At 40.7% G+C, this 26,949-nt stretch overlaps 1 protein-coding gene across 3 annotated transcripts in view; it reads left to right on the top strand.

Annotated features, from left to right (window-relative positions):
* PDZRN4 (PDZ domain containing ring finger 4) overlaps positions 1 to 26,949 on the top strand; it is a 306,071-nt gene that overhangs the window by 168,834 nt on the left and 110,288 nt on the right. The window contains exon 1 of one of the 3 annotated variants that reach the window (XM_064142191.1): positions 3,572 to 3,640. The exons of the other annotated variants lie outside the window; for them this stretch is intronic. Coding sequence (XP_063998261.1) covers positions 3,572 to 3,640 — 69 coding nt within the window. Of the gene's footprint in view, positions 1 to 3,571; positions 3,641 to 26,949 lie in introns of those variants that run through there. 3 annotated transcript variants of the gene reach the window in all.

Consider the following 26,949-nt stretch of genomic DNA (forward strand, 5'->3'; position numbering starts at 1 on the left):
AGGATCTAAACAAGGGCACCTTGCAAGCAGAAATTTTGCTGTAACTCTCTTCCAGTTGAATTCTATCCCTTTGCATTATTGCACTCCTGGTTTGACTATAAATTATGATTTTAGTCATTATGGTAACATTAAATTGTAGGTGATGAATGTGGAGAACTCCACAATCAAGAAAAGCATTGAATTATTCAAAGATAGAATCATAGCATCAGTCGGGGTATCCACCTCTCCAGCCTGTCTAGGTCCCTCTGGATGGCATCAAGGTAAATCATGTCTCCTTTTATGAATGAAATTTAGCTTTCAGACTGTGTATGTGTCAGAGGAAGAAGTTGTGTCAGGTGAAGACTTGTATCTCTAGTGGGGTCCTTCAGGATTCAGTACTGGGACCAGTACTATTTGATATGTTCATTGATGACCTGGATGAGGGAACAGTGCACTGTCAGCAAGTTTGCTGATGACACAAACCTGGGAGAAGTAGTTGACACACGTGTACTACCATTCAGTGAGACCTGGACAGGCTGGAGTTGTGCAGGGAGAAATTTAATGAAATACAACAAGGGCAAGTGTGGAGTCTTGCATCTCGGAAGGATCAACACCATGTACCAGTGCAGGTTGGTGACTGACCTGTTGGAGAGCAGCACAGAGGACCTGGGGATCCTGGTAGACAAAAGGATGACTATGAACCAGCAATGTGCCTTTGTGGCAAAGAAGGCCAGTGGTATCCTAGGGTGTATTAGAAGGGATGTGATCACTAGGTGGAGAGAGATGGACATTGTCCTTCCCCTCTACTCTGCTCTGGTGAGGCCACATTTGGAATATTCTGTCCAGTTCTGGGCCCTTCAGTTCAAGAAGAATAGGGAACTGCTTGAAAGAGTCCAGCACAGAGCCACAAAGATGATGAAGGGAGTGGAACATCTCCCTTATGAGGAAAGGCTGAGGGAGTTGGGACTTTTTATCTTGGAGAAGAGGAGATTGAGAGGTGACCTCATTAATGTTTATAAATATGTGAAGGATGAGTGTCAGAAGGACAGAGCCAGGCTCTTCTCAGTGATGTCCAGTGATAAGACAGGAGGCAACGCATGCAAGCTGGAGCATAGGAGGTTCCATGAGAACATAAGGAAAAACTGTTTCACTGTGAGCGTGGCAGAACACTGTAATAGGCTGCCCAGAGAGGTTGTGGAGTCTCCTTCTCTGGAGACATTCAAAACCTGCCTGGATGTATTCCTTTATGACCTACTCTGGCAGAGGGATTGGACTTAATGATCTTTTGAGGTCCCCTCCAACCCTTGATGTTCTATGATGGAGAGAGCACTTTTATTGAAAGGTGGCATTGTTGCTCTTGCATGACTGTTGTCTAGTTTATTAATCTGACTTTCTTAGGTTCAAAAAAGTGTGTGAAAAACCAAACCTACCTACCTACCTATTGAGGTTCTTCCATGAAATAAAAATTAATTGTAGTGTTATGTTTCATAAGAGTGCTGGAAGCTGATATGAGGAGAGCTTGCTCTGTTAATGGTCCTTATTTGATTCCTCTTGACTCTGCTCACTTATTAAGGGAAATGAAATTTAGTTAGGATTTAGTCTCAAGCTACCTGTAATTTACATGGATGTTCCAGAAAACTTTATGGAGAATTCACTGTAATGGTCCAGATTTTCCTATAGGTTTCTCTGTTTGGCTTTCACTCTGGCTGTTAGGTAAAATGAAGGCCCAGAAAATAGGATTATTACATCCCAAGAGGCAGGGCTGATAAGCAGCAGATGATTGTTGATCTGTTTGCTACCCGGTGTTGGTGGTGCTCGAGGTGCTGCTAGATGCAAAGCCAATTTGTTAACAATTAGTTCTCATTACAGTCATTTCCTGTGATCGATTTTAAATGGTTGACAAAGCACTTTTTTGAAACTGCACCCAAAAAAAAAATAAATAGTAGCTGTACATCAGTGCTTAGTAATTACAACTCTTTAGGGCCCAGTGTCAATCTTAACTAACTGGTTTCATTGGTTTCCAAGTAATTATTTCTGATTTGGATCCCACCTGCTATCTCCACCAGATTAAAGATGCTTTGGAATAAGGACATAGTTCTTGATTAGCAGAGCTGCTGAGAAAGTAGTGATAAACCAAAAATAACCTATTTTTCCCTGTCTTGGCTGGTCATAGCTTGGGATTTTTGTCTTGCATAACTGCTAGTGGATTACATGATACACAATATAGGAATTAATGTCAGCCTAGAATCGTGATTTCCATTGTCCTTAACATTTAGCATGTGGCTTTTAATTTTAAATGCATCTTTGCCATTGTACACACATTGAGAATTGTGGAGCCACTAAAGTCTAATTTACAAATGGTAAAATGAGATGTAATGGCATGTTATGATAAAAGCTTTGATATCTAGAAGTCCAAGAGGGTATATCTGTTGAGTTCCTTAGAAATTGGGGGTGTAATTACCATTAATCTGCTTTACATGCCAGAAGAGACTTGAAAGCAAGATTATTTAATAAACAGTATGGTGTATGTATATATATGTAAAAAGATCAGACACACCTGCATTTCCACATGTGCTGGATATGTATGATGAGTTGTTATAGATTCATGCCTTCTATGAGCACTCTGGAATTTTGGCTGAATTTGGCAGTGCCAAAGTTTAAGCTAGCAGCTTAGCTATCTGCTTAATTTTCTTTCTTTCTTTCTTTCTTTCTTTCTTTCTTTCTTTCTTTCTTTCTTTCTTTCTTTCTTTCTTTCTTTCTTTCTTTCTTTCTTTCTTTCTTTCTTTCTTTCTTTCTTTCTTTCTTTCTTTCTTTCTTTCTTTCTTTCTTTCTTTCTTTCTTTCTTTCTTTCTTTCTTTCTTTCTTTCTTTCTTTCTTTCTTTCTTTCTTTCTTTCTTTCTTTCTTTCCTCCTTTACTTTAAATTTTCAGCAGCATCAGCCCAGGTTTCATAAGCACTCTCCTAAATGCTTGCAAATATTTTAAATGTATTGCATGATCCCTGTTGCACGGGGTGGAGACCTAACATAAGACTTGACTCGTGCCTTTCCCACCCCTATTCATGAATTAGTCTCACAATTACTGTAAAAATCAAGGCAAATGTGGGTGAAATACGTGAGGCTTAGTCCCTCTAACCTTAATACACAGCGATGGTATTGACACAAGTGAATTTTGTTTAACCACAGTACATTTGCTTCTTAATTAGTGAATATTCATCTGTCAGCAGCAGCAGCTATAACACCCCTCCCCACTAACACGTTCTGTCATAAATAATCAATGAGAGGCTATTAATATTCATGAGTGAGAATCTGTGTAGTCATGTGCACTGATGCGGAGACAGGGGGAGTGTTGCCATGAACTGAGTCGAAACTCTGTGTGTGTATACGTGAGTGTAAGATAGTTAGGGAAAGGGAAGAGCATGCTGCTACACACTGCCCTGCCTTGTGCTTCCAGCTAACAGTGGTGTGCCTGTGTTTCGGGGCTGGAGTGACTGATGAAAAACAGTAGTCAAGTCTGGAGGGTGATTCCCTGTCAGTGCGTTTGCCTTTCAGTGCTGGGGAAATTAGAGGCTTTGCTCTTGTGTTGCTTAATAGAATGGGCTGCAATCTGTGCACTTTTCAGAAGAGAGAGGAACACTACAAACTGCTCTATGAAGTTTCACAGGTGAGTGCAGAGGATATTGCCAGCATCTCCAGAGTAAAAATGTGTGTTCTTTACAGAGAGCAAGTAGAGATGCTTTTGTTTGGCTTTACCTTGTTTTTTTTTCTCTCCTTTGCAAAATTGCAGGCTAAGTTGTTGCTGTTGTTGGGGTGGTGTTGGTAATTATTAGTATTTTCTGTGTCTGTTGTTTTCTGCTCATTTGCCACTCCCCTTTTAGATGACTTCCTGTGGGATTCTTTTAACATTTTTGTGCATCTTCTGCCAAGATGTCAGTCATATAGCAGCACTCTCAGTGAACCGTGTCTGTGGTGTTTTAAGGTAGCTCTTGGCTTTGGTAATGAGACTGATTGTAGTTAAGTTACGCTGCTGCATCTGGAAGTGTTAGGTCTGTGATCTCAGGTATTTCTAAGTTAAGAAACAAAGTTTTTATGACATGTCTGTGCTGGCCAAGAAGTGTGTGAAATTTTCAGATTAACTGCTTAAAACTGAAGTGATTCTGAAACATGCTTGCCACCTTTAAACAGGTACTGAACACAACAGGTTTTCCATGGGTGAAGTGTGCTGCTTGGTCATTGTGTGTGTGTGTGTGTGTTATTTCTGTTTACTACCAGACAATGATCTTAATCCCATCTAGATATTTTAGTGTCTCTTCCAGCATCGTGGCAGTGTGAGTAGCAGGGTAGCAGTATGCTGCTAATGTGTTCCTAGCTCCTTCAGAATGCAAAAAGATGAACCAAGCACTTACCATAATAGCCCATTCTTTTTTTTTCTTTCTTTTTTTTTTTTTTTTCTGGAATCCTATTGAACCAGCATCTGATTTGCAGATTTTTGTTTGGGATTTTTGGTGTTTGGTTGTTTTCTGGGGTTGTTGGGTTTTGGTTTGGTTTGGTTTTTGTCTGGTTGAGTTTTTTTGGGTTTGTTTTCTGTTTTGTTATTTTCTCCTCTTGGCACAACAGACCCTCACATAGTAAAGTTTAGTGCCTTTCAGCATCTGTTCTCTCCCTCTGTAATTTATCCTGGCTTTGACACATTGCCACTGACAGAGGCTGAGCGCTTGCAGTTTTGGACTGTGTTGCTGCTGACAGGCAGTGTGGAGGAGAAAACAGCTTACAGTGTTGGTGGTCTATTGGCACAGCAGCAGCTAAGTGCCCATTGCCGACTGGTTCCCTCCAAGTTCCTCCTGATGTGATTCATTTCACAGTGGGCTAATTACAAAGTGGATTCTCTACACATGAAACGGCCTCCTCAGTTGCGGTGTTAATGCACATTTTCATGGTAATGTGATCAGAGCCTCATTAGCCAGTTTCCAAAATGATTCTCTGCATTAATTAAATATAAAAATGACTCTTTTTATCGCCATAGAGAGGAAGAAGAAGATTAACATTGTTAATTACTACTGGGGGCAATACTTCTGCATCATTTTTTACACAGAACCAGCAGGCATATTCAGTCCTTAAAGTGTCCATTTGCAGGTAACCTGCCCATTGCATTGCCTGGTGAAAACGGTCTCTAGGTGGAACACTTCCCTTTAGTTCAATACTTAGTCGTAATCCTATCATCATGTTTTCTTACAGCAACAGCACAGGGAAAAGCATAGCACCACATTTCCTTCTCCTCCCTCTCCCCCTTCCCAGCTCTGGATTGCCAAACTGATCTGAAAGTGTAAAATGGAGAGAGTGGAGTAGGTTGGTATCTGCTTTTCTGTGCCAAGGAATAAGAAACACAGGTTGTGCTGAGAAGGGGATTAAACATTTCTTAAAGGACTGCATATGTGCAAGGAAAAAGGAGGCTGTGCCTGGTTTAGAGTGAATACATGTTCAGAATATTCCTTGCAGTAATGTTCTATAGTAATAAATGCTATTGATATAATTAGGAAGCTCAGAGATGGAGGTTTTAAGTGATTCTAAGAAATTCTTTCCGTTATCTGTTGTCTTGTCTGCTGTTGCGTTGGAGTGTCTGTGCATGTGAACAACCAGGGTGCAAAATGAACTGGTGCTTTCACTTCTTACTCTGGTGCTTGCCAGATAAAGTGTAATCCCTAGGAGGATCTGAGCACGTTTCCTTGGGGAGTTGAAGTGCAGTGAGCCTGGTGCTGCGTCTTGTGCTGTTAGGGAAATGTCACTGATAAGGTGCAGAAGGAGAGCAGAGAAATTACTTAGTGTGCTTACTGCCACATTCTGTGTTCATCTGTAAACTCAGCCCAATCCATTTCAGTGTATGCAGGCAAAGCCCAAAGGATAGTGAGTGTATTTTCAACCAGGTGCTGCAGTAGAGACCAGGTAGTATCTTGCACCAGAACTTCTTCCATGTACAATATTGATTTGCTGGGGCGAGGGGGGGGGGGGGGGGGGGAGTTGGGTGAGGGGGGGTGGAGGGCAGACATACAATATGATTAATTGAATTAAACCAAGGCAGGCATTGCTGCTTGATTTGCAAATACCTTTTCAACTCTTCAGTCTGTAATTCCTATACCACAGCCTTAGCTCTTTCATCTGCATGATTTCTGGAGAGCTTGGGACAAGTTAGCCTGTCAGGGACATGAACTGACTGAGGATGAGCTGTGGCTCACTAGCATATGCGGATCAGATAGATTAATTTATATTCATATAGGGAAGCAGTCCCAGCCTCCTCTCTCACCTTTCCGGTGCTAGGCTACCTGATGCTGTGGGTGGTCTGTGCACTCATGTGCTTAAAATACAGTAAACAAAGGAAGGAGCATTTGCAGAGGAAAACCAAGCAAGCACATACAGTGAGGCATGTTTTCTGCTCCCGTTTGTAGTGAGGTCAGATTCAGCACCAGAGAGCTTTTTGTTGTAGAGCTGCTGGGAAATGAAGACATTGTTAGAATATGGATAATTCCTCGCTCTTCCCCACACCCTCTTCCTCCAGGCTCATTTGCCTTTCAGTGAGATTGTAGTTCAGAGACCATGGAGGCCCTTTCTGAAAACAGCATTTGCTTGTGTGACAGAGGCTTTTATTTTGATAATTGTGTCTTACATGTGCAGGCTGGGATGAAAGCAAAACCTCAAATAGTCATGTTTTAAGAATTAAAGCTTTTGAGAGACCACTATGCATTGATGAAGAATCCTTCTGCTTCTGAGTGCCCCTTCACCTGTCCTCAGGACATAAAGATGAGTCAGATTTACTTCTTGACTTCACTGTGAAGAAGTATCAGGTGTAGCATGCCCCCCAAGTCCTCTTCTCTGTGTACCTATCGTTGGGGAAATAGAAGTTGTCTCAATTCAAAATTTATGGTCCCACATGCTATTTCTTGGGTGGCTTTATTGTAATTTCCCATGTGCTGTGTAAGCAGGATTGAGCTAATGAGTGTGCAGCCAGGAAGTCACTAAGAGAAGGTGGGACCTGATGTGTGCTCATGTCCATTAGGAACAGACCTCTGCTGTTGTCAGCTGATTTTCTCATGCACTGCTGATGTGGAAGAAGTGAGTTTAAGTAATGTGTTAGATGCATGATGAAGAATCTTCCTGTTTAGCAGAAAGGATAAGAGAAATATACCAAGTATGAGAGGTAATGAAACTGAAGCACTATCTTACGAGTCATCAGCAGCAATGTTCAGTAGCCTTGTGTGAAACTAAAGGAAATGCAAATTTTTTGCAGGATTCTGTGCACAGCATGTGGAAATAATTTCTGTTGGCTGGATTTTCTATGCTTTGTTTTCAAAATGTGTGTGTAACCTAGAGAAGAAGAGAGCAGTGAGAGAGTGAACACTTTACTTTTGGAGGTCAACTGAAGACCAGTGTGAACTTCTTTGTTGAATTGTATGTTAAGAAGCAGTCAGATGAGCTCAAGTGAGCTTAGAATTGAAAGGGAGAAGGGAGAAAAGCTAGAAGGGAAAACAGAGACAACCTGGAATGTCTCACAAAGTCAGCGGTGGAACTGGGATTAAAGCTAGAAGGTTGCACATTTGTATTTTACATTTGACTTGAGATCTTAGTAGATAACTGCTTACAGCATTTTTAAATCCTCTGAAGACTGATTATACAGTTTGCTTCTCATGTTGGTTTCCATAATTAGCATAAAACTCAAATTTTCACCAGTTTAGGGTTCTGATTTTATGTTCATTTTTATACCCCTTGGGCTACTTGAAGTGCTTTTAGAGTTACATCTTTTCAAATTCAAAGGTGTTGACAAGAGAGACATCAAGCTTGCCCACTGAAACAGTAGAGGCACTTCTGTATTTATCAGGAGATGCAGCTTCTAGCTGGCTTCATTAGAGATGACAACTTGTGGCCACACAGTTCCTTGTCACTGGGACCTGTCCTCTCTGGTCTAGAAGTTGTTTGTGTTTATTTAGAGGATTTAATAAACTGGATGGTGTGATCCTTATTTTCCATCTGTACCAACCTCCAGCCACTAGTATTCAGTTTTGGTACTTAACTCACATGAACCATTAGCACAGACACATTTTTGGGGTGGTGCATTTAAATCTAAGTGGCTGGACACTTTCACCCCAGGAGAATATGAAATGAGAAAGTTTTGTATTTAACCACCTGGACATTGTTTGAATGACACAAGTTGAGTATAATCAATAGCAAAAGTATATCTGGTTTGATCTTACTACATTTCCTATCTTTTCCTTCTTGTACCTGTCTATATTCGCCGTCCCTGGGGCTGTTCAAGGCAGGATTGGATGTGGCACTTGGTGCCATGGTCTAGCCTTGAGAATTGTGGTAAAGTGTTGGACTTGATGATCTGTGAGGTCTTTTCCAACCTTGTTGGTACTGTGTTACTGTGATATTTCTAAGCGTAACAATAGAGAACCTCCCTGATTCTTGTCTGTTTGAAAAGTTTGAAAATAAATGTTAAGGTGCTGAATGAGACAAACTTAGATGAGTACTGTTTCCTCTCAGTTTAACTGAGCAATTTCACAGCTCTGTTCTATGTAATTCCCACCAAAGCTGAACTGCCTCGTATTGGTAGAGCAATGTATTTATGGTATAAAAACCCTATGAGGAGAGACTGAGGGAGCTGGAGTTGTTTAGCCTGGAGAAGAGGAGGCTCAGGGGGGGACCTCATTGCTGTCTACAACTACCTGAAGGGAGGTTGTAGCCAGGTGGGGGTTGGTCTCCTCTCCCAGACAACCAGCAATAGAACAAGAGGACACAGTCTCAAGTTGTGCTGGGGGAAGAATAGGCTGGATATTAGGAGGAAGTTCTTCCCAGAGAGAATGATTGGCATTGGAATGGGCTGCCCAGGGAGGTGGTGGAGTCACCATCCCTGGAGGTGTTCAAGAAAAGCCTGGATGAGGCACTTAGTGCCATGGTCTTGTTGACTGGCTAGGGCTGGGTGCTAGGTTGGACTGGATGATCTTGGAGGTCTCTTCCAACCTGGTTGATTCTATGATTCTATCATTCTATAATCAAGTGAAGCTTGCCATGTGTTTCTAGTCTTGTCCTAGAAACTTGATGGAGTCTCCTTAAGGATTCTCTGCTAAACCAAAAAGATTTTAAAAATCCAAGTTCATAAAACTTGACTTCGACAGAAATGTTCTTTGTGTTCAGCAGACACAGTTCTCCTGGTTCCTCTGTTTCCTTGCTTGTTTACTTTACACTGATAACTGAGCAGCATTCATCTGAATAACTAATCCCCTTGCCATGATGTTTCTGCAGGCTGCATTCAGAAAGAGATACCAGTGTTTTGGCATTGCTAACAACTGAATTCTTGCTCCTGCTGGAAGAGCTCACTGTCCCATGTTAGGTGCTTGTCCATGGATGTAGGGAGCATTGGTTTCCCAGGAGTAACTGTCCCTAGAGCCCCAAGCATCCACACCTCATCCCTGCATTTTGAGTCACTACATGCCAATTGCTTGAAAGAGAAAAAGTATCTGAAAGGCCACCTCTAGTCTTGATTTTGTGGCTCTCACTGCTGAACTGTATTTAGGTGTGAAGGCTTTCTGAGGAGTCCTCGAGGATTATGCTGTGGGCATTTGGGTCTGGGCACATGTCTGCTTGAAATAAACATCTCTGACTGTCTGGATGGATGGTGGCTGTAAAGAAGACACCCACGCGTACAACTGAGCATGTAAGGAAGTTATCATCTGCATTCTTAGGAACCTAAACCCGTTAGCAAGGTCTGGAGGATCATTCTTTTGAACACGACACCCAAAATACATATTAAGTAGATACATGTTATTTTGGATCTCATGCCAACTGCCCGTGATAAAACTCCTTTTTTCTTTTGTGATAAAATCCAGGCAAATATAAAGTGTTGCCACTGACTTCACTGGGGCCAGGCTTTCCTTTTCTGTCCTTGTTTACCATTTTGTAAAAGGCACATACCTCAAGAGGAAGGATAAAGAATGAATCCTGAGATAAGAAAGCAGACAATAGTATGTGAGATAAGAATTGAAGGGATGGGTACAACAGAGGCAGCTGCAAAAAGCCATAGTGTGATTATATCAGTAATCTGCAGGGGTATGCAATGCCATGGGGAAAAAAAAGGCGTCTGAGGTACTAAACAGCATGATTTTCTCTGTCATTTTTCTGTTCCTTGCAACTTGAATTTAACAATGGGGATTAAGGGTTCTTCTAATTATAAGATTTTTATAATATATTTTTTTTTACAGAGCTATTCTTTCTTGAGGCTTGGTTCCTGATGTGATTTGGTATGGATATAATCCTCAGGCCTAAGGCAAAATATATCTTTATATGAGTCTTACACATCAGTGATATGATGAATCCAATCTTGCTACCGTGAGCGTTCACCGGCTGATAACTGCCAAAAAAGCCTATTTTAGGGGTTCAGTGTTTCCCATTTTGTGGTTCACTGAAGGGGAGGGGCATTAAAATGTCATCTGAACACTGCCAAGTATATGTTAAGAGTCAATTGACAGCAGGTTATTTCACCAGTTTTCTCTCAAGAGCTATGCGCTTAACGGAGACATGTACAGCAGGGCTTGGTGATAACCAATCACTCTTCCATTCCTAGGGATTTGGTGAGGTCTCATACATATAACCATTTAGAAAGCTGAATATTGCTTGTCTTTTTGATTTTAAGACTGTTTCACTTCTGAGCATGCTTGACCTATTGTTTTAAAGAGCATGAGCTCTTTGTAATAGTACTTGCATTACTGTCCACCCCATAACCTTGAACCCACTGGCTAATTTCAACCACAAAGGCTTTTCTCATCTTCTGGGCTGTTGCAAGGTAATTTGATGGTAGTGTTGGGTATTTACTTGGGTTGTTTTGTTGTTGTTGTTTGGGTTTGTTTATTTTTTGTTCCAAGAGCAAGGAGATTTCCCAGATTGCAAACATCACTTCAGAATATCAAGAAATGAAATAATTTAAAGACTTAGATGCAGATTATTCTTTATACACTTACTTTGTGGTTGTAGTAAAGACAGCTACTTGATATTTTGTGTGTAATAAGCCTGTAATTTGTTTTACTTAGCTAAATAATTGTAACATAAATCAGCCTGTTAAGAGAGGGTATTAGATCAGTAACTGTTAAAAGGTTATCTAGATTTTTTTTTCATGATAAACAATGGTTCAGAAAGAGAATTTGATTAATATTTTTTTGCCATGGGCTGAATCCAGAAATGGAATTGCAGTTTAAAATACCATTGTGGACAGGCAGAGGATGCCATGGCTGTTTGGCCATTTCTGTATAATAGGATGATGTAAACTTGAATGACCCTCACTGTTGTGAGTATTTATTATTTAACTTTGAGAAAGTTAGGAAATTATACATATCCATCTTCTCTTAGGTGGAAAAAGTAATGGCTTCTTTTTCCTCCAGGGTGAAGATCAGGGTTTGTTTTTTTGTGAGTTTTTTTGGGGGTTTTGAGCTAAGTAAGGCAAATCCTGATAATCAGCAAGGTAAATGAAAGCAAACATTTGTTTTCATTTGGTATGTGGCCTGATTATGTACAGTACTAGTTTATTCCCTAAAGGCTTTGACCATGAAGTTTCATCTCTGAAACAACATAAGCATGGTGGAACAAGTAAAATTCTAAACTATCATATGTAGAATTCCTGTCAGACTTGAACCTGAGAGGATTCAATCTGCAAAAGTCTACAGGCATCTTTAAAGTGTCTAGACACAGCTTAGTTTTTTGTGTTCTTCACACATAGGGAGACTGATTTTTATGATTTGTTCCATATCTTCGTATTTGGGGGGTTGATTTGTTTGTTGTTTTTTTTTTTTTTCCCCTAGCTCCTGGAATCATACTGTTATGAAAAAAAAACACTTTTCATTAACAGTAGCATTTCCTATCAGTGCGAAAAGTTTGCAAATACCAATCAGATTAAATTTACAGTTTAGGAAATCTGAAAAGAATTGATATAACCTGACAGGTAATGCTTAGAAGCAGTTTAAATTCCTGAGGGTTTGCAGTTCTTCTGCATGTCTACCACCATGGCTTGAGAGGTGAGGCAAAGACCCACTCATGGGGTGTTAGCAGCTGTGGATGACCCTAAGGAAGAGGAAGAGGTTTGACTCTGGACCTTCAAGACTTGTCCACAGTCCTCACTTCCAATAGGAGCCAACCACGGCTGTGTCAACACCTGCCCTTCAGCTCTTATACTTCCAGACATGCCTTCAGGGACTGTCCTGCTGCAAACATCAGCACAGCTTCTGTGTCATGTGCAGCAAACTAGTAGGGCTTCTGGGGAAGATCTACAAACTTAGAAGGTGTTCAGTTTCTCTCTAATGTCAGAAGGGCAATGAACTGCAGTGCCAGGACCCATGTCCTGAGGGCCAAGCGGAGCACAAGTATGAGTGAACGTCACTAAATCATTATGAGGACCAAACTATTGAAATAATTGGAGAAAAGAACTGTCTTTGGTTACCTGCAGCATAGCAGAATAATTGGCTGGCCTATTTAATATGTTTGATTGTATTTGTAATGTGCTTTTTGCATATTGTAGTGATGGATTTGCAGGGAAAGTTGCTCAGGGAATAATCATTATTCAGGCCTTCGACTTCCTCATGGCTAGAATGTGAAATATTCAGATTCCTCATGATATCCATGGGCATATGAACTGGCAGGTCAAAACAAATTTTAATGACAAGAAAAGATGGTAGGAAGAGTCAATTATTAGTGAAAGTTCGGCATTTGGAATGCTTCCTCAGAGGTCAAGGTTACTAAAAGTGGAGATGGCATCTCTCATTGCAACACAGTTTTATTCATTGTTTAAATTTAATTTGTCATGTAGTCTGCTATTACAGTCAGGAAAGACACAGACCCATGTGATTTATAAATGGGAAACTCCAGAAAGTGTATGTGATGTTCAAATTGTTTTTCACTGAAGAGTAACATTACATCAAAATCAAAGTGCTTCAAAGAAAAATTAGATGTTTCATCAAAAAGATGGAAAACTCTAGAAAGGTATTTCTAGAAACATCTGAATATTATTTATATAGCTTCATAATGAAATATTTTGCTTGATTCACATTTGAAACATCTTATATTCAGTAGTGTCTTTTAATGGTGGGTTGCTTCATATAGTGACATTTGGAAGCCAAAAGTGAGTCAAATTACCTTCTATCTTAAAATGTTTTACTCTTCAGAGTTGGGTGTACTTTCTCTTGACGTGGAATTTCCATCCTCTCTGGATTTCTCTTTCTGAGACATGTGACTAACTGTAGGAAACTCCTCTTTGTGTATAATCTCCTTTAGCAGCATACTCTTCTTGTAGAGATTTTGTTAGAGAGCAGCTTCATATCTTCACAGTATCACAGTATATCTTGTAGGAGAAAAGAAAAAAAGAAGCTCACACAGCAAAGAGTGTGTCACACACCACTGTATGTGTGATTGTGGCATATTGGGACATAGAGCATACTTAGTATGGTGCAAGGACTCGGAGGTCTAACTCTTAACACCTCTCATGGATGTATATGAAGAGGTTCTGGTTTCTGTTTTCTCTTTCTGGTATGAAGTTCTGCATTATTTAAGACTTTAAAGATTTAACTGTAGAGATCTCTGCAAATGGCTAATGAAGAAACCAGAATAATACTGTCTAGTAATGATGATGGTGATCACAATAAGCATCATAAAATACTTGATTGATCCACTTAGCAATTATTGGTAAAGTTATAGCATAAGTGGATCATTGTATTTCCCAACAGCTCTGGAGTTGCATGCTTCCTCCAAGTCCAGGAAAGGTTTGGTTTGGTTTGTTGGATGACTGTTTTTTCCTTTAGCATACACTATAGGTCATATTTGATAGAAATTTTCTTTACCATTTCTCCAGAACCTCTTCTCAGATAACTAATGAGGCATAATGCTTTTTAATTCATGCTATTTATTGTACTGTGTAAATTAGGGGGTTTTTGTTATGGAACAATTTCTGAATATTTATTGGTACTCCTTTATTCAGGTGCTAGTGAAAATAGGGGAGTTTTGTTACTTGTTCCATGGAGTCCTGTTGCTCTCAACAAGTTCAGCATATTTCCCATTGGAATGGGCTGCCCAGGGAGGTGGTGGAGGCACCGTCCCTGGACGTGTTCAAGAAAAGCCTGGATGAGGCACTTAGTGCCATGGTCTAGTTGATTGGATAGGGCTGGGTGCTAGGTTGGCCTGAATGATCTTGGAGGTCTCTTCCAACCTGATTGATTCTATGATTCTATGATAGATAAAGTCTCCTCACTCCTATAGGTATAATATATTTCTGATCTGGGGTGTGAATCATACCAGGCTATGCAAAATCTTCTTGATGAAGCCGTTTTAAGTTTGTAATACAGAAGGTTGTCCCCATTTATCTCCAAATGACTTCTTTGTCCCCAGATTTACGTATTTCCTTGAATTACATATGTCATTTGGTCATGTTCAGTTGGAGAATGTCTTTGAGAGTCTGACCTGTGGGAACATGATGAATAGTGAGAGGGGAAAGATTTTGCCCAGCGAGAATACCAAATCATGTAGCACTATAGTTTCACTTACTAAATATTGTCCAGGCTCTATTGTTGAACCCTACACTGCCAGTGTCACTTTGTCAGGATGTTTTCTGTCCTGTGACTAGTAGCTTCAAATGTACTCATCCATCTTCTTGTCCCATTACATTTCATGTGACTGATGTTCTGCACCCATTAAAATTGATGGGAAAGAACAAAGAAAAGAAAAATGTGCCCTTCAACTGATTATGCCTTTGAAAGAGCAAATGAGACTCTGCTGCTATCTAGAGTAAATAAATTGAACAGTTATTTCTGGTTTTAGCTACATTATTTAACTTTTATTAATCCTTATTAGCAGTAGAGCCCTTGTTTTGTTATTTCAATATTACATTGACAGCAGTAAGTTTATGTCAATGTAATCTTCTTTAATTCTGTGACAATAAGTGAACATACATTTTATGTGTATCAGCTGCCTCTGGTAATCTCGTCCATGACATATTGCTGCTATGCCTGAATACCCTCTCAGGGAAGAATGGAGGCATGTTTGACAAGCCCAAGCCTTTCCTCTGAAGAAGGAGCCATGGTGCTTTGCTCAGCCATAGTTCCTGTGTGCTGCAAGAGCACATGTGTGAGATGTCATAAGGTTCCACTTGGTGATAAGTGCTTGCTCACTTTATGCTGAGATCTTCAGGGCAATTAATAAGAGACTAGAAATAGAAAAGCCCTTGTAGCATTGCCTTTATCTTTATTTCATGGACACAGATGGCTTCCCAAAGTGCTAGTCCAATGTTTCAGAGTTAGACGAGGGCCATTAGCCAGCTGAGTGGAAAGGAGAGATGTCATATTTACTGACAACTGAAGACAAAACACAGAGGAAAATCAAAAGGGAAGGCTCCTGACTGATGAGTATGTTGGAATATTTACGGCTTAGATGACAGCCTTCTTAATACAGCAGCCAGCCATTCCTTCCCATCTGTGAACAGCAGTAAGACTGTCATTTCTTTTTTTAAACCTGGGTACTTACGTGCCCCAGAATGCAATGTAAAGGGTCACCGTAGGTTCCCTGATATTTCTGTGGAGGCTTCAAGTGGCTCTGAATGCAGCTGTGCACTTCCCTAGTGGTACTCACATAAGTTAACACTTATTTCTTTGCAGTGTTCAAATATATTCTAGATTTGCAAAATGCTGTAGCAGGAATTTGGGTCTCTCGAATTTGTCTTGAAGTCAGTGCTACATCTTGGCAATTCAGTCTTAGCTGGTACTCTGGAGAGTGATGCAGAGAGCTCTGGGTCTTGAAAGACTGTTTCCCACACCACTATCTGTCATTATTAGAGATTGCTGATAGGCTTCAAGGCCTGTTGCTTTGTCTGACATTTTTCTGAGGCTGGAGATGGCATATTATGAAGTGGATAATATTCTTATGTTGGCAGTGAATTCACTTGAGTTATTATTTATCCATATTTTGAAGACAGTTGTTCTCATTGTAGCCAGGTTGTGGTTGGTCTCCTCTCCCAGGCAACCACCAATAGAACAAGAGGGCACAGTCTCAAGTTGTGCTGGGGGAAGTATAGGCTGGATGTTAGGAGGAAGTTCTTCCCAGAGAGAGTGATTGGCATTGGAATGGGCTGCCCAGGGAGGTGGTGGAGGCACCATCCCTGGAGGTGTTCAAGAAAAGCCTGGATGAGGCACTTTGTGCCATGGTCTAGATGACTGGCTAGGGCTGTGTGCTAGGTTGGCCTGGATGATCTTGGAGGTCTCTTCTAACCTGGTTGATTCTATGATTCTGTGATTTATAATTTGTAAGAGAGAGGAGCTTGATTAAGATTAAAATAGGCAAATAAGACCTGAAGAACCTTAATTTAGTAATTTCTCTTTGAGCTCTCCTGCACTCTTTGGTTGCTTACTTGACCTCCAGCTGAAAGTGGATTAATTATTTTAAAGGAACATTCTTACAGATAATTAAGTCCTGAAATAAGTGAAAGTTAGGCAAGAATTAAATCAACCTTTAGTCAAGTCTGACTTACATAGGACTTCTGAGGACTATTCATGCACATTGTTGCTCTTAATATCAGAGGCAGTTGAACAAGAAGCCCCAAGGTAAACAGGGGCATAGACTGTGTGGGAGTATATTGCTACTCTTCTACTCTGTGTTAAAATGGCATGAAGAAAAGGGACTGATGCCCTGCATTTTATTTAGGGCAAAAGTATGCAACAGATACCCAATGCTTTGAAATTTGCACCCATGTAATACTGATTTTTTTCCAAGGCATGTTATCTTCAGCAGGATAAGAAAAAGGTGGGAGGTGGGATAGAAAGCTAGGCTTACCTTCTGGCTTGCAATGATGACAGCTGCTGCTGGGAGTGGGTCCCAGTAAATTCTGTTGCCAAATGAAAACACTGCTTCACACTGAGCAGAGAGGCCATCATTCAAATAACAGTGCTGTTAATAGTTTGACTTGAGGAGGGATAGGTCTCAACCTTCTACCTCTCTGTACCTCAGAAGACTCCTGGAAGCTACTTTAAGCCTTGAATTACAGACTTTCAGAAAAGCTGTTGTTCCCATGTTTTCAATTTGCAAGACATTGATAATTGCTTAGCTTTTTGTTGTAGTGAGGAAAATTTAAATGCAGTAGGAGGGGTGAGAAAATTGGATTTTATAGGAACACTGTAAAGTAATAGATGAGTATTTGCACCTGTCTCTTCTAACTGGATTTTCTGACCACCACCTCAGTCTTTGTTCACTGGTAAAGCAAAATTTTAAGTTATTATAGATGTTGCTGCATGTACTTCAGCAGCAATTAAAACATGAGAATGACTTGAGCCATTCTAGATGGTGTCCCACCCAATTCCTATCATACTGTGATTCTGTGACTTGTTTGCAAATTCACCCTCAGTGAAATGCACCAAGCGTACAAAAAGTTGAGATGACTCCTTAAGCCATTTGAAACAAAAGGTCTTTTATGTGTCCTATTTTTCTTCCTCTAGTAAGAGATTTTATATCTATGGTATGGATGTGTCTGCTCTACTAAATATTGAGTTTGGACTGGCTAGCTTTCTTTCCATTCCACAGCACTCATGTAGTCCTTTGAATAATACAGATTGAAGTGGTATTACTAGCACATCCGGCAACGTGGAATGAAACTTCACTGTCCACAGTTAAAATACTGTGAACATTATTCCAGTGGTAGACATTGTTTATTTTTAAGTGGACTTTAATGTCTTTTATCTTGCTATTACAAAAAAACAAATCAGTGTTGGACCAAGGAAGCTGACCTTGCCTCCTTGTACTGTCATGGTTATGGTAAGCCCATGCAAGAGGAAGAGTGGTCACTGCAGAGCAGGATGTGCCACTGGTTCCAGTAATGACAGGGCATTCTCACAGTTTTTCTTATAGGATCTGAGGATAGAATGGGATGGGAATCTGAGGAAGAATTTTTTCACTGTGTGGGTGACAGAACACTGGAGCAGGCTGCCTTGCGGGGTTGTGGAGTTTCCCTCTCTGGAGAGGTTCAAGACGTGTGGAGCTGTTCAAGGCAAGATTGGATGTGGCACTTGGTGCCATGGTCTAGCCTTGAGCTCTGTGGTAAAGGGTTGGACTTGATGATCTATGAGGTCTCTTCCAACCTTGATGATACTGTGATACTGTGGATGTGTTCCTGTGTGATCTGGTATAGGTGATCCTGCTCTAGCAGAGGAGTCAGACTGGATGATCTTTCAAGGTCCCTTCCAGCTCCTAACATTCTGTGATTTTGTGATAATCCATAAACATAATGGCATTGGTAGCATAGGCCTATATTGGTCATCCCTTTCCTGGTAGGTAACTTTTGGCAGAGTGAAGAAAAAAAACATGACTGTTTGGGAGTAATCCACACCCTCCACTCTTCTAAAATCACCCAGACTACACTCAGCTGGCTGGAGGTTAAGGAATGAAGCTTTATATTTACAGCTTAGCACAACATACAAGCAGGTATTACAATATATATACAGCTATATACAGAAATGTACAAGTTGGAAGTAATTCAGAAACAAAACAACCCTCCCAGAAATCAGAGTCCCTAGAAGGGGCTCCCAGCCACCCTTCCACATTCTTTCCATCCCTCTACCTTATCCCAGAGTTTGCCTTATGTGCACAGTGAGTTTGGAGTTTTGTGTTCTTGTTCTTCTACATCTCATCAAAATATTCCAATTAGCCTCAAACTATCACAATCCACCCCTGTCTATTTCACTCAGAGTTTTGCTGAGAACTATCTGCCTAATCTAAAACAATATTTACATTAATGAATATTACAAGTTCAACTCACACTTCATTCCAGCTATTTCAGATGTAGGTGATTCAAAAGCTCAGAAAACAGCAAACAGTTTGTCTCCTCACAGATAAGATGAGAACAGGGACTCCCAGGTGAGATTGGGTTCACACTCATGTACTGTAGATTGTCTCGCGGATTTATGTCTTTCGATGCCAGGTAGTACCTAGAACAGAAAACTCTTTAACAGCTTTTATTATACACTCTGAATTTAAACTCTCTCAGCTAAAGTTAAATTTCTCTGTGGAATACACTGGATTTCACCATTCTCCTGCATTACCCAGTAGGTATGACCAGGACCTTCAGCAGACGCCACCCCTCACACAGGTTTCCCTTCACCAGAAGGAGAAAATACCCAAACAGCTTTCCATAGCAGATGCTTTTCACGTACCACAGGAACTTTATCATCATCTACTGTATGGACCAAGTCTGATTGTGCAGGTCCTGCTCAGTTTACTGAACCCCTGCTATTTGCCAACCAGGTAGCTTGTGCTAAATGTTTGTCCCAGTTTTTCAGAGTTCCACCCCCCATGGCTTTTAGGGTGGTTTTCAGCAAACTGTTGTAGTGCTCAATCTTCCCTGAAGCTGGTGCATAGTAGGGTATGTGGTAGATCCACTCATTTTGTGCTCTTTGGCTCAGTTTTTCACAAGATTGTTCTTGAAATGAGTGCCATTGTCTGACTCTATTCTCTCTGGAGTTCCATGTCTCCACAAGATCTGTCTCTCCAAGCCAAGAATGGTGTTACGTGCAGTTGCATGTGGAACTGGATAGGTTTCCAGCCATCCGGTGCTGGCCTCTACCATTGTCAGCACATACTGCTTGCCAGAACGAGATCGAGGTAAAGTGATGTAGTCAATCTGCCAGGCTCCACCATACTTGTACTTTGACCATCTCTCACCATACCATAAGGGCTTGTTTCGCTTAGCCTGCTTAATAGCAGCACAGATGTCACAGTCATGGATGACTTGGGTGATAGCGTCCATGGACAAGTCAATTGACCTATCGCGAGCCCATCGGTATGTTCCATCTCTGCCTTGATGTCCAGATGAGTCATGGGCCCACTGAGCTAAGAACAGCTCACCTCGGTGTTTCCAATCAAGGTCAAAATCTAAGTTGGTATCAACTTGAGCAATCGTAGCAGCTTGGTCTGCCTGCTGGTTGTGTTGGTGTTCCTCACTAGCTCTGCTTTTAGGCAATTCCCAGAATGCAAGGTGCATCAGGACCAGTTACAATAGTATGTTTCTTCCACTCTTTACCAGTTAAACTGATCTCAGCCTGCAACTTAGTTAACTCTTGAGATCCACCAGTGATTCCAAAAATAAATATGGACTCTGTCCCTTTGCAATTGGATGGCAATAAAGTACACTGAGCACCCGTGTCAACTAAAGCCCTGTATTTCCAAACTCTTGAACTGCCAGGCCACCTAATGAATACATTCCAATAGATTTGGTTCTCTCCACTATCCCTTTCCTCCTCCTGGCTGGAGGCAGGGCACCCCTAATGCTGAACATGGCATGTGGGGTGTACACAATGATTGGTGGTGTTGTGAGAGAAATTGCAATTGTTGGAATAACTGCAGTTACTCTGGGGAGCCGAAGAAGTGACAGCTACTTTTCTGGTATTGCTGCCTCTGTTTCTGCCACTCTGCAGTTCCCTGACTCTCTTCAAAAGAACTGAAGTAGGTTGACCATCCCACTTGCTCACATTCTCACCAAATTAGTCACTCATAATTATCCACAGTGCCCCAGGTTATTGCTGATGTCTAGGTGGAATTTGTCTCCTGGGCTGGAATTGCCTTGCAGGAGATGGGCGTCTGTTCCTGATGGCAGAAACATGCACACAATTGGAAGATGAAGGGATGGTGTCCTTTGCCAGATTGGATATGGAGGTTTTAATCTCCTCCTTCGGTTATTTCATGCTATCTTTAATGCCATCCTTCATCTCTGTAGTCATAGTTTTTATGGCAGAGACTAGGTTAGAATGTGACAAGCTGTCCTGTATCTGCCTCAGCTGGTCGGTGAATTCACCAACAGTGAAAGACCTTCCATTATGTCTCCTTGATAGAAACTTGCTGGCCAAGATATTAGCATAGGATGAAGGAGCAAGCTTAATAAGCTTCTTTGTGAGACTTGTTCCAAGAGGAATGTCATCAGGCTCATGTGTGCCATGATCTCCATAAAGCACTTCCTTCACAGCAAACTCCTTCAGAAGCTTAATTCCCTGCTCAATTGTGTTCCACTACTTAGCTGTCCATGGCAAATCATCTCAGGAAGGACATGTCATAGCTACAGCCAACAGGAGGCATGTCCACAAGCTAACCTTACCAAGAGGGCTTGCTAGGTATTTGTCCATTCCACTCTCCTTTGTGAGAGGCCCTAGCTGCTTTGCAGACTTGTCTCCTACCTGTAGGCTATTTGCACCAATAGTACGGCATCTCACCAGCCAGCTTAGGATTGGCTCTCCTGATTCCCTTGCATATTTCTTTCTATGTGATCTCTTTGAGGGGATCGTTGGAATCCTGGATATCATCCTTCTCCTCTTCCTCTGGTTGTCCTGGTTGTCCTTGGCCTAGAAACAGAACTTTCCTAAGAGCAGTCTTAAACTCCTCAGAGCCATCCTCCTTCTTGGCAGCCAATCTCATATAGCTTTTTTTTTTTCAGTGTTGAGACCTGAGTATATTGTTCAAATCTCTAAGGCTGTATTTTTCCTCTTTTTCCTCTTGTGTACCAGAGGTCCCCTCTCTTAAGTCCTCTCTTGAATCACTCTTTGTCAAATGTTTCATCTTAGCTTTACCCTTGGCTGGAGCCAAAAAGGCTGTGGAAGTTCCTTCTAGTGGCTCTGAATCTCTGAGGGTCTGGCTTGCTGCCTGTTAAGTTAGAATTTGGTTTAGGGCTAGAAGCTGCTGCCTGAGGATGTGAAATAGGTGAAGAAACAGCAGAGACTTGAACAGCTGGACCTGTTCTTGTCAACAGGTTATTGTCAACTGTTAGACATTATTGTCAGCAACTGAGACTTTGGCAGTTGTCCCAGAACCTGCGGAAGGAGCGGTGGACATGGCAGCCCCCTCTTGTTCTCTTCCAGAACAGAAATTGTTTTGAATAAGTTGCTTGTTATCAGTTCTGGGAGTCTTGCCAAGTTCTCTAGGCCTTATCTCTAATGCTGTTTGCAAGGAAACTTGCCTCTTTCACTTTCTTAAAGCAGCCACACTCCAATGTTTCATGCAAAATGCTAGCATTAGTGCTAAAACCAGAATTATTAGGTCTATATTAATAAATGGTAAATATACTACTGTATTACATGTGTAGAACTTGCTACAGGGATCTTTAAGGTCAGATTTAGGCAAAATTACCCTCATCAGAGAATATTTTTCAGCTGTTGCAATATTTCCTGACTTATTAAAACCAGAGTCGGTAACAGTTTCATTAATATTAAAGCTCACCCAGCCAAGAAGATACTCTCCAAAATCCTAAACCATTCCTTTCTCCACAGTAAGTCAAACAGGAGGGAACCAAGCTTTGCAACAATATTACAGGGGAGCCAGAAGAGGAAAACTGGCCAGGCCACGGCCCAAATGAAACCAAATAGCATAATTTTAACTTCCAGACTTCATTAGCGATCAATCCAATTTAATTTGCCCCATGTTGGGTGCCAAAATAAAGATGCGATGGTTTGGGAGTTACCTGCCTCCCACACTCTTATGAAATCACCCAGACTAGGCTCATCCAGGCTGGAAATTAAGGAATGAAGCTTAGCACAATATACAAGCAGATATTTACAATATGTCACAAATATATGCAGCTATGTACAGAAATATGCAAGTTAGAAGTAATAGAGAAACACAACAGCCCTCCCAGAAATCAGAGTCCCCAGAAGGGGCTCCCAACCACCCTTCCACCTCCTTTCCACCGTTCTACCTTATCCCAAAGTTTGCCTTACGTGCAAGGTGAGTTTGGAGGATTGGTAAAATGGGGTTGAAAAGCAGAAGGATTAGTTACACAGAAGTAGCCTAGGGCACCAACTGCAACAGAAACACATGCACACTAACTCTCCTGCTCTGGCTTATCTATGTTTTGTGTTCTTGTTTTTATACATCTCAGCAAGCCTATGAGTGAAGTAGACATCACCACTGCTTCCTTTTTACAGCCTATAATCTAATTTTTCTCATTAAAATATTCCAGTTAGCCTCAAACTAGCACACAGCCCCTAACATTCTGTGATAATCCATAAGCATGGTTGCATTGGTAGCAAAGGTCATTCATTTCCTGGTAGGTAACTGTAGGTAGAGTGAAGCAAAAAATGCATAACCAAAGTTTCATATGCTGGGTGATACTTTCCCTTTGTTGTTTCAGGCATCTGTAGAACTGTGCTTACAGAAAACAATCTATAGAATTAAACCTTTCAGTAAGGACACTTCTATAAGTGTAGCGGAGATTTGTATTTAAAGGAGGAATAAATCATGCTTCCTATTGATTTGCTTTGCATTCGGGCCATTTAGAGAACAGAGGCAGAATTCATCATCAGAGAATATTTTCCTAGCATGCTGCTGGAAGCACAAGGTACTCTTTGTTTCATGTGCTTAGAAACATACCTGTAGTTTTTAATCTGAATTGTGTTTTTTAGAGAGAGAAAACAGAATTACATTTGAAGAGAGAGATACAGAAGGAAATTACAAAGCAAATACAACATCCATGGCAACCCCCTTGAATCTTGCCCATTGCAAAACAAAACTAAATCTATAGTCCCCAGTGCTCCAATCCTTGCCACTCCATGCCTCTGCCATCCGTAAGCCTAAACACAAGCCCCTGGAGACCCCCAAACATGCTTACTGCTTACATGTTTGTCCCAGTAAAAGTAGCTCCAACCCAACACAGGGCTGGAGGAGGAGGAAAGGAGAACGACCTGGTTTTGCCATGAGTTTATAAAAAGATAGCAGAATTATGGGATTGAATAAAAATTTTCTAGTCCCTAGAAGGGTTTTTAACCCTTCCCAACCTGGGACAATCTGTTTAACATTGGTAAAACATCTGACACATTGAGATCTTTGTTAAATGCATTATAGGCTGTGTAAATAAATTAGGGATAATCCACTGACTAAAACTACAGAATGTCATTTTTGGTAGAGCCTCTGTGAATGTAAATTCATGGGAAATAGTTCGAATGTATGAGAAGAGCACTAATTTATATTTCCTTCACAAGCATCTTCTAGGAAGTATGTGACACATAAATAAAGTCATCAGAATAAGATGATGCTAAAAAGTCATAAATATGTTTACACTTGCAAGTGGCAAATGTTACAGCTTTCAGAGCTGAGAGTATACTCAGGAATATTGTCCATATGCCTCTATTGGCTGACAAAGTAACGCAGCTTGTGTTACTCTAAATGAACATTCAGAGATTGGAAACTTGCCGCTGTTCGAGAATTTAGACCTTACTTGCACCTGTCTACCAAGTGTAAACTTCTGGTTATCCTTTACAAATGTTTTAGCTTAAAAAGTGTTTTTAAAATTATAGATACTTGGCTATTTCCCCATTTGCAGCTCAGTAGTTGCAGTAGCTTGTGTAGTCTGGACATAATGGGACTGGATTTTCTTTGGTTTTGTGAACTGCTACAAAAAATCCTGAAGTTTAGAGATGTGGCTATTTATTTAGGAGTACAAATCATTTTACAATTTATGAACCATAATTAAGTATTACTTTTCATGCCTTGTGTGCTAGTTTGAAGCAGGCTAGAATGTTTTGGTGAGAGAAAGTAGATAATTGGCTGTGAAAGGAAAACATTGGTGATGTCTCCTTCCCTCAGAGTCTCGCTGAAGAAGATTGTAAACATTAGATAACACTCTCGCCATTTTGTCTTCACCTTTCGGGCTGGGCTTGGACTGAGCTGCATCTCCCTAACCTCACTGCCACTCACCTTTGCTTCTTAACCTCTTGGCTGAACCTCTTTTCTTCCTTAAGACTGGGGTAAGGTTGAGAGGGGCAGGGGGAAGGTGCAGGGGTGGTTGAGAGCCCCTTCTGGGGACTCAGGTTTCTGGGAGGGGAGTTGTATTTCTGTATTACCTTTTACCTTGTATATTTCTGTCTATAACTGTATATACTGTAAATATCTGCTTGTATATTGTGCTAGCTGTAAATAAATAACTTCATTTATATTCCCAGAGCCCGTCTGAGTTAGCTGGGATACCTTTTAAAGTGTGGGGGGGCGGGTAACAACCAAACCACCATACCTTGCTATATGTAACTGATTGATACTGTACAAGTGAGAAAGCAAAGTCCTCCATCACCTCTATCCAGGAATGTGGAAAGAATGCTCATTAAATTAACATTATCTTGAGAAAAATGAAACTTCTGAGCCAATTACAGTTTACTGTTTAGACTGAAACAAAAAAAAAAGACCTTTGTTACAGAGTATGTGACTGGATCAAGCAGTTCCCTATAAAACTGAGAAGTTGCAAATGTCCTGCACTTGAGTGATGGTGTGCACATGATCTTAGTTCTGCTTCATTAGCCCCTAGTGAATGAACGGTAAATTTTTCCTATTTGTATATCTTCTGCCACGGGATCATAAATGTAGCCTGGTTGGTGCTTGTTTGCACTCCAGGAATTTAATTTATATATTTTTTTGCAGTTTTGATGAATAGTTTATATTTCACTTGAGCAAATTCTTCTTCTTTTCAAATATTCAGATAGGTATTAGCAGTGGTTAATTATGCACTCAGTACCTTTTGTAATAGAACTATCTGTCATTATGGCAAGCTTTTATGTTGTCTTTGAGGGATTCAGTCTTCTCAGTAACATACTGCTTTTGCAGTAAGCACAGGAACAATCAATTTTATTTTCTGCTGATTTGATAATTTTCTACTGAAACTTAATCTTCTCTGCTGTGGAGTTTGTGGCCGATTGAAAGATTTTTCCCTCTGCTAATAGAATATTTAATGCTTCAGCTTTATACTTCCCACTTTTGTAAGTAAGCCTTTAGATTTTTCTCCACTGTGACACATTCACATCTCCTTCTAACGGTAAAAAACGTGCAGCCAGGTTGTGTTTTCTGTGCCATTCACTAATTCAGTGTACCAGGGATATAAACAAAGTGCCCTTTTTCCTAGGTGCTTCAACAGCAGTCATCTTTTGTGTAGAATATACCATTAGGTAAGCCACTGAACAAACCAGAGGCAGGATGAGTGTTCATAGGTTGATGAGTAGTTTGGTTTACATGGCATTTTTTATAGGGATGCAAATTATGTTACTGGTCTTGGACAGAACAAGTTTCATGTGATCCTATGTCCTTCTGCATTGCTGCTTTTCCTGCTTCCCGAATTTTGTCCAGGATTTTTAAGGACCTTGTCAAGAGTTAGATACTTGTTACAACTGAATTTCAATCTGTTTCAGAAATTTTTTTAGTGTTATATAGACCCTTAAGTCTTAAACCTTGATAGATAGAACCAACACATTGTAGGTGGAAAGTGGTATCTTTGTGTTACACCTGAACAAGTTTTCCCAAAATGCTCTGCCAGTCCTGTCACATCACAACCATCTGTAGGGATGAAGTATGTTACATCTCCAGCTCCTGGCAGATAAAGGTAGCAGCAGACATCTTGCACTTTTTTCTGATAATGCTCTGTCAGTTCTTGATGAAGACTGTGAAAAATTGTCTAAGCTTTGAATGGCCTTGCACTCAGTGGTGAATCACAAAATCATAGAATGGTCTGGGTTGGAAGAGATCTTAAAGATCATCTACTTTAAATTTCCCTGCCGTGGGAAGGGACACCACTCACTATATCAGGTTTCTTCCAGTATGGTCTGAATTTTTATATGGTTGGAAAAATATGAGAGAGAGAGGAAAGAAAGTTTGTAAATGACAGTTACTAAAAAACCATGGCAGAGCTAACATACATATAACCTAAGGGCTGTCTTTTTAAAGTTATTGTTGTGTCTAGGTTCTCTGCCACACTGGAACAGCCCTTCTAATCAAGATAAGTTCATAAATGGAAACATACTTGACAATAACAGTGGATATAATGAAAGTTTAGGAGCAGCTTTTGGGAGCTAGTTCCTGATTTCTTACTATTGATTACTCACAGAATCATACAATCATTTAGATTAGGAGCAGTCTTTAAGGTCTGCAAGTCCAACGGTAAGCTTAACGCTTCCAAAT

This window comes from Pogoniulus pusillus, chromosome 4 (assembly GCF_015220805.1).
Source record: "Pogoniulus pusillus isolate bPogPus1 chromosome 4, bPogPus1.pri, whole genome shotgun sequence".
Taxonomy (NCBI): Eukaryota; Metazoa; Chordata; class Aves; order Piciformes; family Lybiidae; genus Pogoniulus; species Pogoniulus pusillus.